This window comes from Oncorhynchus gorbuscha, linkage group LG07, assembly GCF_021184085.1.
Source record: "Oncorhynchus gorbuscha isolate QuinsamMale2020 ecotype Even-year linkage group LG07, OgorEven_v1.0, whole genome shotgun sequence".
NCBI lineage: Eukaryota > Metazoa > Chordata > Actinopteri > Salmoniformes > Salmonidae > Oncorhynchus > Oncorhynchus gorbuscha.
The window spans coordinates 8,692,027-8,709,526 of record NC_060179.1 but is presented as its reverse complement, the minus strand read 5'-3'; the positions used below and the strand labels follow the sequence as shown (position 1 = coordinate 8,709,526).

Below are 17,500 nucleotides of genomic sequence, written 5' to 3'. Positions count from 1 at the left end.
ATGGGTCGTATGGGTCATACGGGTCGTATGGGTTGTATGGGTCGTATGGGATGTATGGGTCGTATGGGTCGTATGGGTCGTGTTGGGATTCAATCCAAACCTGTAGTTCCAAGTCGTATGGGTCGTATGGGTCGTATGGGTCGTATGGGGTCTTTAGGCTGGGATTCAATCCAAACCTGTAGTTCCAAGTCGTATTTTGAACTTTACTTTTCAAGGTAATTTACGATTGAGCCGGCATGCATAGCGTTTACCATGAACCCAACCTCTGCAAACTTTAAAAGCTGAATCGTTGGCTGTCTAGTCCTCTTTGCTGTGAATCCCAGCCTCACTGTGTCTATCATTGACGTGTTTCAGGCTCTGGTTAAAGTTCACAAGACTCTGAATGTGGCGATACAAGACTCTGTCTGCCATAGAAGTGCCCAGAACCTCTACCAGATCTTCATTAACTACAAAGAGAGGTACATGACAACTCAACACTAAGTCTCAGTTTTCTGTCTCATTCTCTTGTTCTCTCGTTCCTCATTCTCTCTCCCACCTTACCTCCTCTTTCTGTCTGTCTGTCTGTCTGTCTGTCTGTCTGTCTGTCTGTCTGTCTGTCTGTCTGTCTGTCTGTCTGTCTGTCTGTCTGTCTGTCCCTCCCTCTGTCTGTCCCTCTGTCTGTCCTGTCTCCTCCTGTCTCCTCCCTCCCTCCCTCCCTCCCTCCCTCCCTCCCTCCCTCCCTCCCTCCCTCCCTCCCTCTCCTCCCTCCCTCCCTCCCTCCCTCCCTCCCTCCCTCCCTCCCTCCTCCCTGTCTCCCTCCCCTGTCTCCCTGTCTCCCTCCCTCCCTCCCTCCCTCCCTCCCTCCCTCCCTCCCTCCCTCCCTCCCTCCCTCCCTCCCTCCCTCCCCTGTCTCCCTCCGTCTGTCTCCCTGTCTCCCTCCCTCCCTCCCTGTCTCCCTGTCTCCCTGTCTCCCTGTCTCCCTGTCTCCCTGTCTCCCTGTCTCCCTGTCTCCCTGTCTCCCTCCCTCCCTCCCTCCCTCCCTCCCTCCCTCCCTCCCTGTCTCCCTCCCTCCCTCCCTCCCTCCCTCCCTCCCTCCCTCCCTCCCTCCCTCCCTCCGTCTGTCTCCCTCCCTCTCCCTCCCTCCCTCCCTCCCCTGTCTCCCTCCCTCCCTCCCTCCCTCCCTGTCTCCCTCCCTCCCTCCCTCCCTCCCTCCCTCCCTCCCTCCCTCCCTCCCTCCCTCCCTCCCTCCCTGCCTCCCTCCCTGTCTCCCTCCCCCTCTCCCTCCGTCTGTCTCCCTGTCTCCCTCCCTCCCTCCCTCCCTCCCTCCCTCCCTCCGTCTGTCTCTCTGTTCCAGGTTGCTAATATATGGGAAATACTGTAGCCATGTAGAAACGGCCATCATTGCTTTGGATGTCATCTGCAAGGCCAGGGAAGATGTCCGAATGAAGCTGGAGGTAAAGTCCTTTATGAACTGTCATCATCAATCTAAATCAGTGGCCAGATAGCTCCATCTAGTGTTTAGCATTACCAACTGCATTGTACTGTGTTTCATTTGGGTTTATTCTCTTAAAAAATACAGTACCAGTCCAAAATTTGGCCACACCTACTCATTCCACGGTTTTTATTTATTTTGACTATTTTCTACATTGTAGAATAATGGTGAAGACCTCAAAACTATGAAATAACACATTTGGTATCATGTAGTAACCAAAAAAGTGTTAAACAAATCAAAATATTTTTTAGATTTTAGATTCTTCAAAGTAGCCACCCTTTTGCCTTGAGGACAGCTTTGCACACTCTTGTCATTCTCTGAACCAGATTCATGAGGTAGTCACCTGGAATGCATTTCAATTAACAGGTGTGCCTTGTTAAATGTGAATTTCTTTCCTGCTTAATACGTTTGAGCCAATCAGTTGTGTTGTGACAAGGTAGGGGTGGTGTACAGAAGACAGCTCTATTTGGTAAAATACCAATAGCATATTATGACAGGAACAGCTCAATTAAGCAAAGAGAAACGACAGTCCATCATTACTTTATGTCACGGATCCCTCTGGAACTTTCATTGCGCACACCTGTCTCCTATTCCCACACCTGGCCCCTATTCCCACACCTGGCCCCTATTCCCACACCTGGCCCCTATTCCCACACCTGGCCCCTATTCCCACACCTGGCCCCTATTCCCACACCTGGCCCCTATTCCCACACCTGGCCCCTATTCCCACACCTGGCCCCTATTCCCACACCTGGCCACTATTCCCACACCTGGCCCCTATTCCCACACCTGGACCCTATTCTCACTCCTGGCCCCTATTCCCACACCTGGCCTCTATTCCAACATCTGGCCCCTATTCCTACACCTGGCCCCTATTCTCACACCTGGCCCCTATTCCCACACCTGGCCCCTATTCCCACACCTGGACCCTATTCCCACACCTGTCCCCTATTCCCACACCTGGCCTCTATTCCCACACCTGGCCCCTATTCCCACACCTGGCCCCTATTCCCACATCTGGCCCCTATTCCCACATCTGGCCCCTATTCTCACACCTGGCCTCTATTCCCACACCTGGACCCTATTCTCACTCTGGCCCCTATTCCCACACCTGGCCCCTATTCCCACATCTGGCCCCTATTCCCACACCTGGCCCCTATTCCCACACCTGGCCCATATTCTCCCACATATGGCCCATATTCCCACATCTGGCCCCTATTCCCACACCTGGCCCCTATTCCCACACCTGGCCCCTATTCCCACACCTGGCCCCTATTCCCACACCTGGCCCCTATTCCCACATCTGGCCCCTATTCCCACATCTGGCCCCTATTCCTACACCTGGCCCCTATTCCCACACCTGGCCCCTATTCCCACACCTGGCCCCTATTCCCACACCTGGCCCCTATTCCCACTGATTGTATTTGTATATATGTTCCCTTTGTTCACCATGGTGGGGTCCATTATTGTTAGAATGTCTATTGGTGTGTGTGAGTACCTGTGCTGTGTGTTTTGGGCTTTCGTGCCCTTGTGGGATTGCGCAGATGATTACAGGTCTCGTCCTGTTTGTTAATCATTGTGCGAGTGTGTTATTTATTTGAGGTACTCCTCGCTCTTTAAGACATGAATGTCAACATTTCAAAAACTTTGAAAGTTTCTTCAAGCGCAGTCGCAAAAACCATCAAGCACTATGATGAAACTGGCTCTCATGACAACCACCACAGGAAAGGAAGACCCAGAGTTACCTCTTCTGCAGAGGATAAATTCATTAGACTTAACTACACCTCAGAAATTACTGCCCAAATAAATGCTTCACAGTGCTCAAGTAACAGACACATCTCAACATCAACTGTTCAGAGGAGACTGTGTGAATCAGGTCTTCATGGTGGAATTGCTGCAAAAAAACACTACTAAAGGACACCAATAAGAAGAAGAGACTTGCTTGGGCCAAGAAATACGAGCAATGGACATTAGACCGGTGGAAATCTGTCCTTTGGTTGATGAGTCCATATTTGAAATATTTGGTTCCAACCACATCTCACTTTGTGAGATGCAGAGTAGGTGAATGGATGATCTCGGGATGTGTGTTTCCCACTGTGAAGCATGGAGGAGGGGGTGTAATGGTGTGGGGATGCTTTGCTGGTGACACTGTCTGTGATTTATTTAGAATTCAAGGCACACTTAAGCAGCATGGCTACCACAGCATTATTTTCAACAGGAAAATGACAGGAAATAGCCCTTACACACCTCCAGGCTGTGTAAGGTCTATTTGACCAAGGAGAGTGATGGAGTGCTGCACCAGAAGACTTGGCCTCCTCAATCACCTGACCTCAACCCAAATGAGAAAGTCTGGGATGAGTTGGACCACAGAGTGAAGGAAAAGCAGCTAACAAGGGCTCAGGATATGTGTGAACTCCTTCAAGATTGTTGGAAAAGCATTCCAGGTGAAGCTGGTTGAGAGAATGCCAAGAGTGTGCAAAGCTGTCATCAAGGCAAAGAGTGGCTCCTTTGAAGAATCTCAAAAAATAAAATATATTTAGATTTGTTTAACACTTTTTTGGTTACTACATGATTCCATATGTGTTATTTCATAGGTTTAATGTCTTCACTATTATTCTACAATGTTGAACATAGTGAAAATAAAGAAAAACCCTTGAATGAGTTGGTGTGTCCAAACGTTTAAATGGTAGTGTATGTGCTTTTTATTACAATACAATGACAGTTCACATTCTGTGCATTATCATGTATTTTACATTCTTATCATTTTACATTATCCAGAGTGGCTTATCAATCAGTCAATTGAACTGCATTCAATTCATTTGTTTTTTTTTGTTTTCAGGAATGTGCAAAGAGAGCCAACCATGGAAAGTTTACACTGAGAGATCTGCTGGTTGTCCCGATGCAGCGGGTACTAAAGTATCCCCTTCTTCTACAGGTAAGATCTCCTCAGAGAACTGGGAATGAGCTCCATTCAACTGTTACCTCAGTAGCAGGACTAAAGCTGCAACACTGACTGTCAGCAGTGGAGGCTCACCCATCCATGTTTTGATCACGGACTAACTCTGCCCGCCTTAATGTGTGTCCCGACCTTTTACATGTATGGTAGAAAGAAAAGAATGAGAGAGAAAAACAGACTGAGGATACAACTACCATAAAACAAGCAACATCGGGTCACAACTCCTGCAGCTCTGTCGTATGCTGTGTCTGTACATAGTCAATGGTAGCCTCGGGTCACAACTCCTGCAGCTCTGTCGTATGCTGGGTCTGTATATAGTCAATGGCAGCCTCGGGTCACAACTCCTGCAGCTCTGTCGTATGCTGGGTCTGTACATAGTCAATGGCAGGCTCGGGTCACAACTCCTGCAGCTCTGTAGTATGCTGGGTCTGTATATAGTCAATGGCAGCCTCGGGTCACAACTCCTGCAGCTCTGTCGTATGCTGGGTCTGTACATAGTCAATGGCAGCCTCGGGTCACAACTCCTGCAGCTCTGTCGTATGCTGGGTCTGTACATAGTCAATGGCAGGCTCGGGTCACAACTCCTGCAGCTCTGTCGTATGCTGGGTCTGTACATAGTCAATGGCAGCCTCGGGTCACAACTCCTGCAGCTCTGTCGTATGCTGGGTCTGTACATAGTCAATGGCAGCCTCGGGTCACAACTCCTGCAGCTCTGTCGTATGCTGGGTCTGTACATAGTCAATGGCAGCCTCGGGTCACAACTCTTGCAGCTCTGTCGTATGCTGGGTCTGTACATAGTCAATGGCAGGCTCGGGTCACAACTCCTGCAGCTCTGTCGTATGCTGGGTCTGTATATTGTCATGCAGGTGAAAGAGGACCCAAAAGCGACTTAACAGAAACAGAGTTTATTCAAGTCCAAACAGAAAACGACAAATCCTGAATCCTTAACAGGAAATGTCCAAACAGGGAATAACAGAAATCCTCTAGTCTGTAGAGGGGAATAACAGGAGAAGCAGCCACAGACTGCAGGTCGCTTCGGGTAGGCGCAGGCCGTAGCTGACAGAGACACCTGCTCACACGCAGCATCTGATGAAGGCAAAAAACACGACAGGACAGGGCGATACACAATCACAGCACGGTGAATTCTAAACAAGGAACCGACAGGACAGGAACGGAACACAAAGGAAGAAATAGGGACTCTAATCAGGGGAAAGGATCGGGAACAGGTGTGGGAAGACTAAATGATGATTAGGGGAATAGGAACAGCTGGGAGCAGGAACGGAACGATAGAGAGAAGAGAGAGCGAGAGAGTGAGAGAGGGAGGGGGAGAGAGAGGGATAGAAAGAGGGAAAGAACCTAATAAGACCAGCAGAGGGAAACGAATAGAATGGGGAGCACAGGGACAAGACATGATAATAAATGACAAACATGACAGTACCCCCCCTGGCGGCAACGGAGGAAATCATCGATGAGTGAACGGTCCAGCACGTCCCGAGACGGAACCCAACTCCTCTCCTCAGGACCGTAACCCTCCCAATCCACTAAGTATTGGTGACCCCGTCCCCGAGAACGCATGTCCATGATCTTATGTACCTTGTAAATAGGTGCGCTCTCGACAAGGACGGGAGGGGGGGAGGGAAGACGAACGGGGGTGCGAAGAAAGGGCTTAACACAGGAGACATGGAAGACAGGATGGACGCGACGAAGATGTCGCGGAAGAAGCAGTCGCACAGCGACAGGATTGACGACCTGGGAGACACGGAACGGACCAATGAACCGCGGAGTCAACTTACGAGAAGCTGTCGTAAGAGGAAGGTTGCGAGTGGAAAGCCACACTCTCTGGCCGCAACAATACCTTGGACTCTTAATCCTGCGTTTATTGGCGGCTCTCACCGTCTGTGCCCTGTAACGGCAAAGTGCAGACCTCACCCTCCTCCAGGTGCGCTCACAACGTTGGACAAACGCTTGAGCGGAGGGAACGCTGGACTCGGCAAGCTGGGATGAGAACAGAGGAGGCTGGTAACCCAGACTACTCTGAAACGGAGATAACCCGGTAGCAGACGAAGGAAGCGAATTGTGAGCGTATTCTGCCCAGGGGAGCTGTTCTGCCCAAGACGCAGGGTTTCTGAAAGAAAGGCTGCGTAGTATGCGACCAATCGTCTGATTGGCCCTCTCTGCTTGACCGTTAGACTGGGGATGAAACCCGGAAGAGAGACTGACGGACGCACCAATCAAACGACAGAACTCCCTCCAAAACCGTGACGCGAACTGCGGGCCTCCGTCCGAAACGGCGTCCAACGGGAGGCCATGAACTCTGAACACACTCCCAACAACGACCCGTGCCGTCTCCCCAGCGGAAGGAAGTCCAGCGAGGGGAACGAAATGTGCCGCCCCAGAGAACCCATCGACAACCGTAAGAATCACAGTCTTCCCCGCAGACAAAGGCAGACCGGTAATGAAGTCTAAGGCGATGTGAGACCATGGTCGAGAAGGAATGGGGAGCGGTCTGAGACGACCGGCAGGAGGAGAGTTACCCGACTTAGTCTGCGCGCAGTCCGAACAAGCAGCCACGAAACGGCGCGTGTCACGCTCCTGAGTCGGCCACCAAAAGCGCTGGCGAATAGACGCAAGAGTGCCTCGAACACCGGGATGACCAGCTAACTTGGCAGAGTGAGCCCACTGAAGAACAGCCAGACGAGTGGAAACAGGAACGAAAAGGAGGTTACTAGGACAAGCGCGCGGCGCGCAGTGTGCGTGAGTGCTTGCTTAACCTGTCTTTCAATTCCCCAGACTGTTAACCCGACAACACGCCCATAAGGAAGAATCCCCTCGGGATCAGTAGAAGCCACAGAAGAACTAAACAGACGGGATAAGGCATCAGGCTTGGTGTTCTTGCTACCCGGACGGTAAGAAATCACAAACTCGAAACGAGCGAAAAACAACGCCCAACGAGCTTGACGGGCATTAAGTCGTTTGGCAGAACGGATGTACTCAAGGTTCTTATGGTCTGTCCAAACGACAAAAGGAACGGTCGCCCCCTCCAACCACTGTCGCCATTCGCCTAGGGCTAAGCGGATGGCGAGCAGTTCACGGTTACCCACATCATAGTTGCGCTCAGATGGCGACAGGCGATGAGAAAAATAAGCGCAAGGATGAACCTTATCGTCAGACTGGAAGCGCTGGGATAGAATGGCTCCCACGCCTACCTCTGAAGCGTCAACCTCGACAATGAATTGTCTAGTGACGTCAGGAGTAACGAGGATAGGAGCGGACGTAAAACGTTCTTTTAGAAGATCAAAAGCTCCCTGGGCGGAACCGGACCACTTAAAACACGTCTTGACAGAAGTAAGAGCTGTGAGAGGGGCAGCAACTTGACCGAAATTACGAATGAAACGCCGATAGAAATTAGCGAAACCTAAAAAGCGCTGCAACTCGACACGTGACCTTGGAACGGGCCAATCACTGACAGCTTGGACCTTAGCGGAATCCATCTGAATGCCTTCAGCGGAAATAACGGAACCGAGAAAAGTAACGGAGGAGACATGAATAGAGAACTTCTCAGCCCTTACGTAGAGACAATTCTCTAAAAGGCGCTGTAGAACACGTCGAACGTGCTGAACATGAATCTCGAGTGACGGAGAAAAAATCAGGATATCGTCAAGATAGACAAAAACAAAGATGTTCAGCATGTCTCTCAGAACATCATTAACTAATGCCTGAAAAACAGCTGGCGCATTGGCGAGACCGAACGGCAGAACCCGGTACTCAAAATGCCCTAACGGAGTGTTAAACGCCGTTTTCCACTCGTCCCCCTCTCTGATGCGCACGAGATGGTAAGCGTTACGAAGGTCCAACTTAGTAAAGCACCTGGCTCCCTGCAGAATCTCGAAGGCTGATGACATAAGGGGGAAGCGGATAACGATTCTTAACCGTTATGTCATTCAGCCCTCGATAATCCACGCAGGGGCGCAGAGTACCGTCCTTCTTCTTAACAAAAAGAACCCCGCCCGGCCGGAGAGGAAGAAGGCACTATGGTACCGGCGTCAAGAGACACAGACAAATAATCCTCGAGAGCCTTACGTTCGGGAGCCGACAGAGAGTATAGTCTACCTCGAGGAGGAGTGGTCCCCGGAAGGAGATCAATACTACAATCATACGACCGGTGAGGAGGAAGGGAGTTGGCTCGGGACCGACTGAAGACCGTGCGCAGATCATGATATTCCTCCGGCACTCCTGTCAAATCGCCAGGTTCCTCCTGAGAAGTAGGGACAGAAGAAACGGGAGGGATGGCAGACATTAAACACTTCACATGACAAGAAACGTTCCAGGATAGGATAGAATTACTAGACCAATTAATAGAAGGATTATGACATACTAGCCAGGGATGACCCAAAACAACAGGTGTAAACGGTGAACGGAAAATCAAAAAAGAAATAGTCTCACTGTGGTTACCAGATACTGTGAGGGTTAAAGGTAGTGTCTCAAATCTGATACTGGGAAGATGACTACCATCTAAGGCGAACATGGGCGTAGGCTTCTCTAACTCTCTGAAAGGAATGTCATGTTTCCGAACCCATGCTTCGTCCATGAAACAACCCTCAGCCCCAGAGTCTATCAAGGCACTACATGTAGCACCCGAACCGGTCCAGCGTAGATGGACCGACAAAGTAGTACAGGATTTTGATGGAGAGACTTGAGTAGTTGCGCTCACCTGTAGCCCTCCGCTTACAGATGAGCTCTGGCTTTTACTGGACATGAATTAACAAAATGTCCAGCAACTCCGCAATAGAGGCACAGGCGGTTGGTGATCCTCCGTTCCCTCTCCTTAGTCGAGATGCGAATCCCTCCCAGCTGCATGGGCTCAGTCTCAAAGCCAGAGGAGGGAGATGGTTGCGATGCGGAGCAGGGAAACACCGTTGATGCGAGCTCTCTTCCACGAGCCCGGTGACGAAGATCTACCCGTCGTTCTATGCGGATGGCGAGAGCAATCAAAGAGTCCACATCTGAAGGAACCTCCCGGGAGAGAATCTCATCCTTAACCACTGCGTGGAGTCCCTCCAGAAAACGAGCGAGCAGCGCCGGCTCGTTCCACTCACTAGAGGCAGCAAGAGTGCGAAACTCAATAGAATAATCCGTTATGGACCGTTCACCTTGGCATAAGGAAGCCAGAGCCCTAGAAGCCTCCCCACCAAAAACTGAACGGTCAAAAACCCGAATCATCTCCTCTTTAAAGTTCTGGAACTTGTTAGAGCAATCAGCCCTTGCCTCCCAGATAGCTGTGCCCCATTCTCGAGCCCGGCCAGTAAGGAGTGAAATGACGTAAGCAACCCGAGCTCTCTCTCTAGAGTATGTGTTGGGTTGGAGAGAGAACACAATCTCACACTGCGTGAGAAAGGAGCGGCACTCAGTGGGCTGCCCGGAGTAGCAAGGTGGGTTATTAACCCTAGGTTCTGGAGGCTCGTCAGGCCAGGAAGTAACAGGTGGCACGAGACGTAGACTCTGGAACTGTCCAGAGAGGTCGGAAACCTGAGCGGCCAGGTTCTCCACGGCATGGCGAGCAGCAGACAATTCCTGCTCGTGTCTGCCGAGCATGGCTCCTTGGATCTCGACGGCAGTGTAACGAGCGTCTGAAGTCGCTGGGTCCATTCCTTGGTCGGTTCCTTCTGTCATGCAGGTGAAAGAGGACCCAAAAGCGACTTAACAGAAACAGAGTTTATTCAAGTCCAAACAGAAAACGACAAATCCTGAATCCTTAACAGGAAATGTCCAAACAGGGAATAACAGAAATCCTCTAGTCTGTAGAGGGGAATAACAGGAGAAGCGGCCACAGACTGCAGGTCGCCGGGTAGGCGCAGGCCGTAGCTGACAGAGACACCTGCTCACACGCAGCATCTGATGAAGGCAAAAAACACGACAGGACAGGGCGATACACAATCACAGCACGGTGAATTCTAAACAAGGAACCGACAGGACAGGAACGGAACACAAAGGAAGAAATAGGGACTCTAATCAGGGGAAAGGATCGGGAACAGGTGTGGGAAGACTAAATGATGATTAGGGGAATAGGAACAGCTGGGAGCAGGAACGGAACGATAGAGAGAAGAGAGAGCGAGAGAGTGAGAGAGGGAGGGGGAGAGAGAGGGATAGAAAGAGGGAAAGAACCTAATAAGACCAGCAGAGGGAAACGAATAGAATGGGGAGCACAGGGACAAGACATGATAATAAATGACAAACATGACATATATAGTCAATGGCAGCCTCGGGTCACAACTACTGCAGCTCTGTCGTATGCTGGGTCTGTACATAGTCAATGGCAGCCTCGGGTCACAACTCCTGCAGCTCTGTCGTATGCTGGGTCTGTACATAGTCAATGGCAGCCTCGGGTCACAACTCCTGCAGCTCTGTCGTATGCTGGGTCTGTATATAGTCAATGGCAGCCTCGGGTCACAACTCCTGCAGCTCTGTCGTATGCTGGGTCTGTATTTAGTCAATGGCAGCCTCGGGTCACAACTCTTGCAGCTCTGTCGTATGCTGGGTCTGTACATAGTCAATGGCAGCCTCGGGTCACAACTCCTGCAGCTCTGTCGTATGCTGGGTCTGTATATAGTCAATGGTAGCCTCGGGTCACAACTCCTGCAGCTCTGTCGTATGCTGGGTCTGTACATAGTCAATGGCAGGCTTTGAGGGGTCTCCTACAGTAGGTACACCATATTATTAAGGAATGCTATAGATGGAAGGAAAGTGAATTACAGTAACTGGCTTAAACAGTGAGTTACAAAAGTATTGGGACAGTCACAAATGTTTTGCACAAATGTCAACCCCCCCCCCTAAAAAAAATGCAAACCTTCCCTGTTATTCTAATGGTGAGAGGTTAGCATGTCTTGGGGATATGATATAAAATGCTAACCTCCCCTGTTATTGTAATGGTGAGAGGTTAGCTTGTCTTGGGGGTATGATATAAAATGATAACCTCCCCTGTTATTGTAATGGTGAGAGGTTAGCATGTCTTGGGGGTATGATATAAAATGATAACCTCCCCTGTTATTCTAATGGTGAGAGGTTAGCATGTCTTGGGGATATGATATAAAATGCTAACCTCCCCTGTTATTGTAATGGTGAGAGGTTAGCTTGTCTTGGGGGTATGATATAAAATGATAACCTCCCCTGTTATTGTAATGGTGAGAGGTTAGCATGTCTTGGGGGTATGATATAAAATGATAACCTCCCCTGTTATTGTAATGGTGAGAGGTTAGCTTGTCTTGGGGGTATGATATAAAATGATAACCTCCCCTGTTATTCTAATGGTGAGAGGTTAGCATGTCTTGGGGATATGATATAAAATGCTAACCTCCCCTGTTATTGTAATGGTGAGAGGTTAGCTTGTCTTGGGGGTATGATATAAAATGATAACCTCCCCTGTTATTGTAATGGTGAGAGGTTAGCTTGTCTTGGGGGTATGATATAAAATGCTAACCTCCCCTGTTATTGTAATGGTGAGAGGTTAGCATGTCTTGGGGGTATGATATAAAATGATAACCTCCCCTGTTATTGTAATGGTGAGAGGTTAGCTTGTCTTGAGGGTATGATATAAAATGATAACCTCCCCTGTTATTCTAATGGTGAGAGGTTAGCTTGTCTTGAGCGTATGATATTTGGGCATCTGTCATTTTCTCACTCATCATTACTCATAATTCATTCAGTACTATCTATAATTATGGTATCATTCACATTAATGTACAAGTGTTTAGAAACGTGATATATTCTTATTTACAATAAAAGTGACTCCAAAATGACAATATACATTATTTACCATAAATGTATATTGGACACAAAATAATCTGAAACAAAACCAACACAAACAGCAAAGGCATCCAATAAGTGTGTAGAGTCACACGCTTGATGTAATCACTGTGTTCTAGTAATACGGGACAATATACTCAACGTTTGACTACTTTTTTACACAGATCATTTAATATGTCCAAATACTTCTAGTCCCCTAAAATGGTACAATTGGGAATTAGGTACAAAATGGGATTTAGGGAGAAGAAAAGTGCTGTAATTTCTAAACTGTTCACTAGCTATGAATGAAAATACCCAACAATTTAAGCTGACGGTCTTCACTTGAACCTCATAGTATAATATAACATCCAAAGTGTTGGGGTACAGAGCAAAAATAACAACCCATTTGTCACTGTCCCAATATTTTTTTTCTCAGCTTCCTTATCAAATCTAAATATTTCAACCAGACAACCTACAAAAATTAACCACAATTCACAAAAGTGGAGACAAATTCGACCCCAATAACTACTGTGGGATATGTGTCAACAGCAACCTTGGGAAAATCCTCATGATTATCATTAACAGCAGACTCGTTCGTAAATTTCCTCAGTGAAAACAATGTACTAAGCAAATGTAAAATAGTATTTTTTACAAAATATCGTATGAGGCCACTCAGCAAGCTGGTACTGGGGCTCTGTTCACAGACACAAACAGACCTGACAGAGCCCCAGGACAGCAACACAATTAGACCCAACCAAATCATGAGAAAACAAGAAATATAATCACTTGACACATTGGAAAGCATTAACAAAAAAACTGAGCAAACTAGAATGCTATTTGGCCCTAAACAGAGAGTACACAGTGGCAGAATACTGGCCACTGAGACTTAATAGTTTTATTTATTCTCCCTTTCATACTTCAACTACTTGCACATTGTTACAACACTGTACATAGCCAATAATATAACATTCAAAATGTCTATGTTCTTTTAAAACTTTAGTGAGTTTAATGTTTACCATTCATTTCTGATTGTTTATTTGCCTTTTGCAAATTCCACTTGAGAGAGAGAGAGAGAGAGAAAGACAGAGTGAGAGAGAGAGAGAGAGAGAGAGAGAGAGAGAGAGAGAGAGAGAGAGAGAGAGAGAGAGAGAGAGAGAGAGGGAGAATTAACCAGAGGAAGAGGAACAGCCTCAGCCTTCATCAGATCTTCGTAGATCTCACCACCATCTTCCCCATCGTAGACACAGTCATACAGATCCTCTTCATCCTCCACAGCTTTCTCACTGTCACACACACAGGCAGGAGGAACACATTATCACACTAGCTATAATGACACTCACAATACGCTCTTAGAAAGAAAGATGCTCTCTAGAACCTAAAAGGGTTATTCGGTTGTCCCCATTGGAACCCTTTTGAGGAAAGAACCCAAAAAGGTTCTACCTGGAACCTAAAAGGGTTATTCGGTTGTCCCCATTGGATAACCCTTTTGAGGAAAGAACCCAGAAAGGTTCTACCTGGAACCTAAGAGGGTTATTCGGTTGTGCCCATTGGAGAACCCTTTTGAGGAAAGAACCCAGAAAGGTTCTACCTGGAACCTAAGAGGGTTATTCGGTTGTCCCCATTGGAGAACCCTTTTGAGGAAAGAACCCAGAAAGGTTCTACCTGGAACCTAAAAGGGTTATTCGGTTGTCCCCATTGGATAACCCTTTTGAGAAAAAACATTTTTAGTTCCCTCTGTGGAAATGGTTCTACATGGAACCCAGAAGAGTTCTACCTGGAACCAAAAAGGGTTATTCAAAGGGTTCTCCTATTAGGGAAAACCGAAGAACCCTTTTGGAGCCATTTTCTAAGAGAGTAGTGTGTTTGACTAATGTGATACGACTCCTGCAGCTCTCCTAGACGTCACCACTAGAGTCAGTCAATCAGCCCTCCTGCCCTGACTCCTGCTGCTCTCCTAGACGTCACCACTAGAGTCAGTCAATCAGCCCTCCTGCCCTGACTCCTGCTGCTCTCCTAGACGTCACCACTAGAGTCAGTCAATCAGCCCTCCTGCCCTGACTCCTGCTGCTCTCCTAGACGTCACCACTAGAGTCAGTCAATCAGCCCTCCTGCCCTGACTCCCGCTGCTCTCCTAGACGTCACCACTAGAGTCAGTCAATCAGCCCTCCTGCCCTGACTCCCGCTGCTCTCCTAGACGTCACCACTAGAGTCAGTCAATCAGCCCTCCTGCCCTGACTCCCGCTGCTCTCCTAGACGTCACCACTAGAGTCAGTCAATCAGCCCTCCTGCCCTGACTCCTGCTGCTCTCCTAGACGTCACCACTAGAGTCAGTCAATCAGCCCTCCTGCCCTGACTCCAGCAGCTCTCCTAGACGTCACCACTAGAGTCAGTCAATCAGCCCTCCTGCCCTGACTCCTGCTGCTCTCCTAGACGTCACCACTAGAGTCAGTCAATCAGCCCTCCTGCCCTGACTCCTGCTGCTCTCCTAGACGTCACCACTATAGTCAGTCAATCAGCCCTCCTGCCCTGACTCCTGCTGCTCTCGCAGACATCACCACTGCGTGAGCGGACAGGTTAGCAGTCAGGGGCTAGTTAAAAAGGTGTGGGTTTGTGTGTACCCATCTAGGGGGTTGACATGCGTGACTGGTGGTCAGGTCCTCTCCTCACTTCCCTCATCGTCGTCCCGCTTCACTCCTCTCACTTCCCTGGGGACCGGGCATGTGACAGGCCCCTGATCCGCTCCACTGGAGAGAGCATGCTCCTGGGGCAGGAAGGAGGGAGGTAGCGGAGGTAAGGTTGGGATGGAGGGAGATGGAGGGGCGAGATCAGGGAAGAAAGTCTCTGGCTCAGTCCCCAACTCACTCGAACCAGAATCCATCAATATGCCAGTAGTGTCAGAATGGTCTCCCTCTTTCCCTTTGTCTTTCTCTCTCTCTCCGTCTCTCTTCCACTCTTTACTCTCGTTCCTCTCCATGAATGTCTTTCTGTTCCCTAAACTCACTAGAACCAGAATCCATCAGTCAGCCTGTACTATGGACAGTCCCTGTGTGGGTGGGTGTTAGGAGCAGGGGATGAAAAATAGGGTCCTGTCACGTTGCTTGTGATAGTAATGGCCAGATCCAGCTTGAGTGACACCTGGGATTTGAGGAGTGCTAGGCTGACGCATACGACCCAGCGGGAGGGGACTGAAGGAGAGGGGAAGTAAAGTCATTTAATTGGGCCTGGCTGTGTGTGTGTGTGTGTGTGTGTGTGTGTGTGTGTGTGTGTGTGTGTGTGTGTGTGTGTGTGTGTGTGTGTGTGTGTGTGTGTGTGTGTGTGTGTGTGTGTGTGTGTGTGTGTGTGAAGGACATGCATGGTAACCTTCCTTATCCTCCACCACAAGGACAGACAGACGGCCTAGATGTCTTGTTTACGCCAAGCCAGCGACAGGAAAGCAATTAAAGCCACACACACACACACACACACACACACACACACACACACACACACACACACACACGCACGCACACACGCACACACACACACACACACACACACACACACACACACACACACCTTGCATGGAATCGCCACCTTTTTATGTCCTATTCAAGATTATGGTGTTGGTTGGAATGTAATTTCCAGGTGTGTGGTAGCATAGATGTGTGTGTGGTAGAATAAATGTGTGTGGGGTAGTATAGATGTGTGTGGTAGGCCCGCCACAGGAGTCGCTGGTGCGCGATGAGACAAAGATATCCCTACCGGCCAAGCCCTCCCTAACCCGGACGACACTAGGCCAATTGTGCGTTGCCCCACAGACCTCCTGGTCACGGCCGGCTGCGACAGAGCCTGGGCGCGAACCCAGAGTCTCTGGTGGCACAGCTAGACCATTTTCAGGAGTCTCTCTTTGTGGCACCTGACCACACGACTAAACTATAGCTCAGGAATTACAAAACTAAGAGCTGTAGGACCTACCTTGTTGATAGTGTTGTTATGAAGACAGAACAGCCCTTTATTATGGAATGATTTGACATATTTTGACTTATTTCTTGCCACCCATTCTGAAACTAACTACAGCTCTTTGTTAAGTGTTGAGTAAGTAACCCAGCTTCCCACAAGAATGGGCTTTAGGTGAGGCAGATGAACCTGTAGCAATATTACTTCAACAGTATTTAACATGAGATCCACTCTAAACTTTCAACGAATGTGGTTCTGAATATAGACCGCTCCCATTGGCATTTCTGTCTTTTCTTTAGATTTTATAACGATGTATTGCTACCACTGTAGTCAGAATATCAGTGTCATCTGTTACTAGCAAGTTATTGATTTCATGACCCTTGTTTCTTTGGCTACATATGTTAATGTGGGCTATTTTTAGCACTTTTATGGGAAGCTTGATTGTGTTTTATTACTTTACTGAGAAGCTTATCGGACGTAGACATGCTCATGTTATTTATATTGGAGCTGATAGTGCACGGTGAGCTGCACACAGTGGATGTCCTACTAGTGCTCACCGCCTCAGTGGTAACAGTGTAACTCTGATACATAGGCACGTAATTACTGCATACAATAGCTGTAGGATCAACACAGGTATTCAGGATAGTCAAGGGACATACATTGGCGCAGGGTAGCCTAGTGGTTAGAACGTTGGACTAGGAACCGAAAGGTTGCAAGTTCAAATCCCCGAGCTGACAAGGTACAAATCTGTCGTTCTGCCCCTGAACAGGCAGTTAACCCACTGTTCCTAGGCCGTCATTGAACATAAGAATTTGTTCTTACCTGACCTGCCTAGTAAAATACAATTAATATTAAGTTACTTTCATTGTATCTGCCCCTGGAATAATATACATTCGCTGTAGCATTTTGACAACTCAGAAACACAATGGAAGGGATTAACTGAGCTGTTCTTGTGGCTCATTGATAAGTCATTGTCTCAATGCAGCCTTGAAAAGCCAAGATGATTTGGGTGGAGTCATTCCTGTAAAAAAAAATCTTCTGTTTCCAGAAGGTATCGAGGTTATCTATAAAAGTGATTCCAACAGAGCTACAGTAGTCTTGTAGACAGATGTGTAATGCCAGTAGCCTGCTAGATCTTTCACACCCGGGTCCCAATGATGGTACCGGAACTGAAATCATTGGCTACTTTTTGGAATCTTTCATTGCTAGAATCAGTTCTTGGGGCGGCAGGTAACTTAGTTGGTAGAGAGTCTGGGCATTAACCAAAAGGTTGCTGGATCAAATCCCCGAGCTGACAAGGTAAAAATCTGTCTTTCTTCCTTTGAACAAGGCAATTAACCCACTGTTCCCCGGTAAAT

At 48.4% G+C, this 17,500-nt stretch overlaps 1 protein-coding gene across 3 annotated transcripts in view; it reads left to right on the top strand.

The window, feature by feature from the left end:
• Positions 1 to 17,500, top strand: part of LOC124039463 (guanine nucleotide exchange factor VAV3-like) — a 211,840-nt gene that overhangs the window by 108,052 nt on the left and 86,288 nt on the right. For all 3 annotated transcript variants that reach the window (XM_046355457.1, XM_046355456.1, XM_046355458.1), the window contains exons 8-10: positions 355 to 458; positions 1,334 to 1,433; positions 4,311 to 4,406. In XM_046355457.1, the coding sequence (XP_046211413.1) occupies positions 355 to 458; positions 1,334 to 1,433; positions 4,311 to 4,406 (300 nt within the window). The remainder of the gene's footprint in view (positions 1 to 354; positions 459 to 1,333; positions 1,434 to 4,310; positions 4,407 to 17,500) is intronic.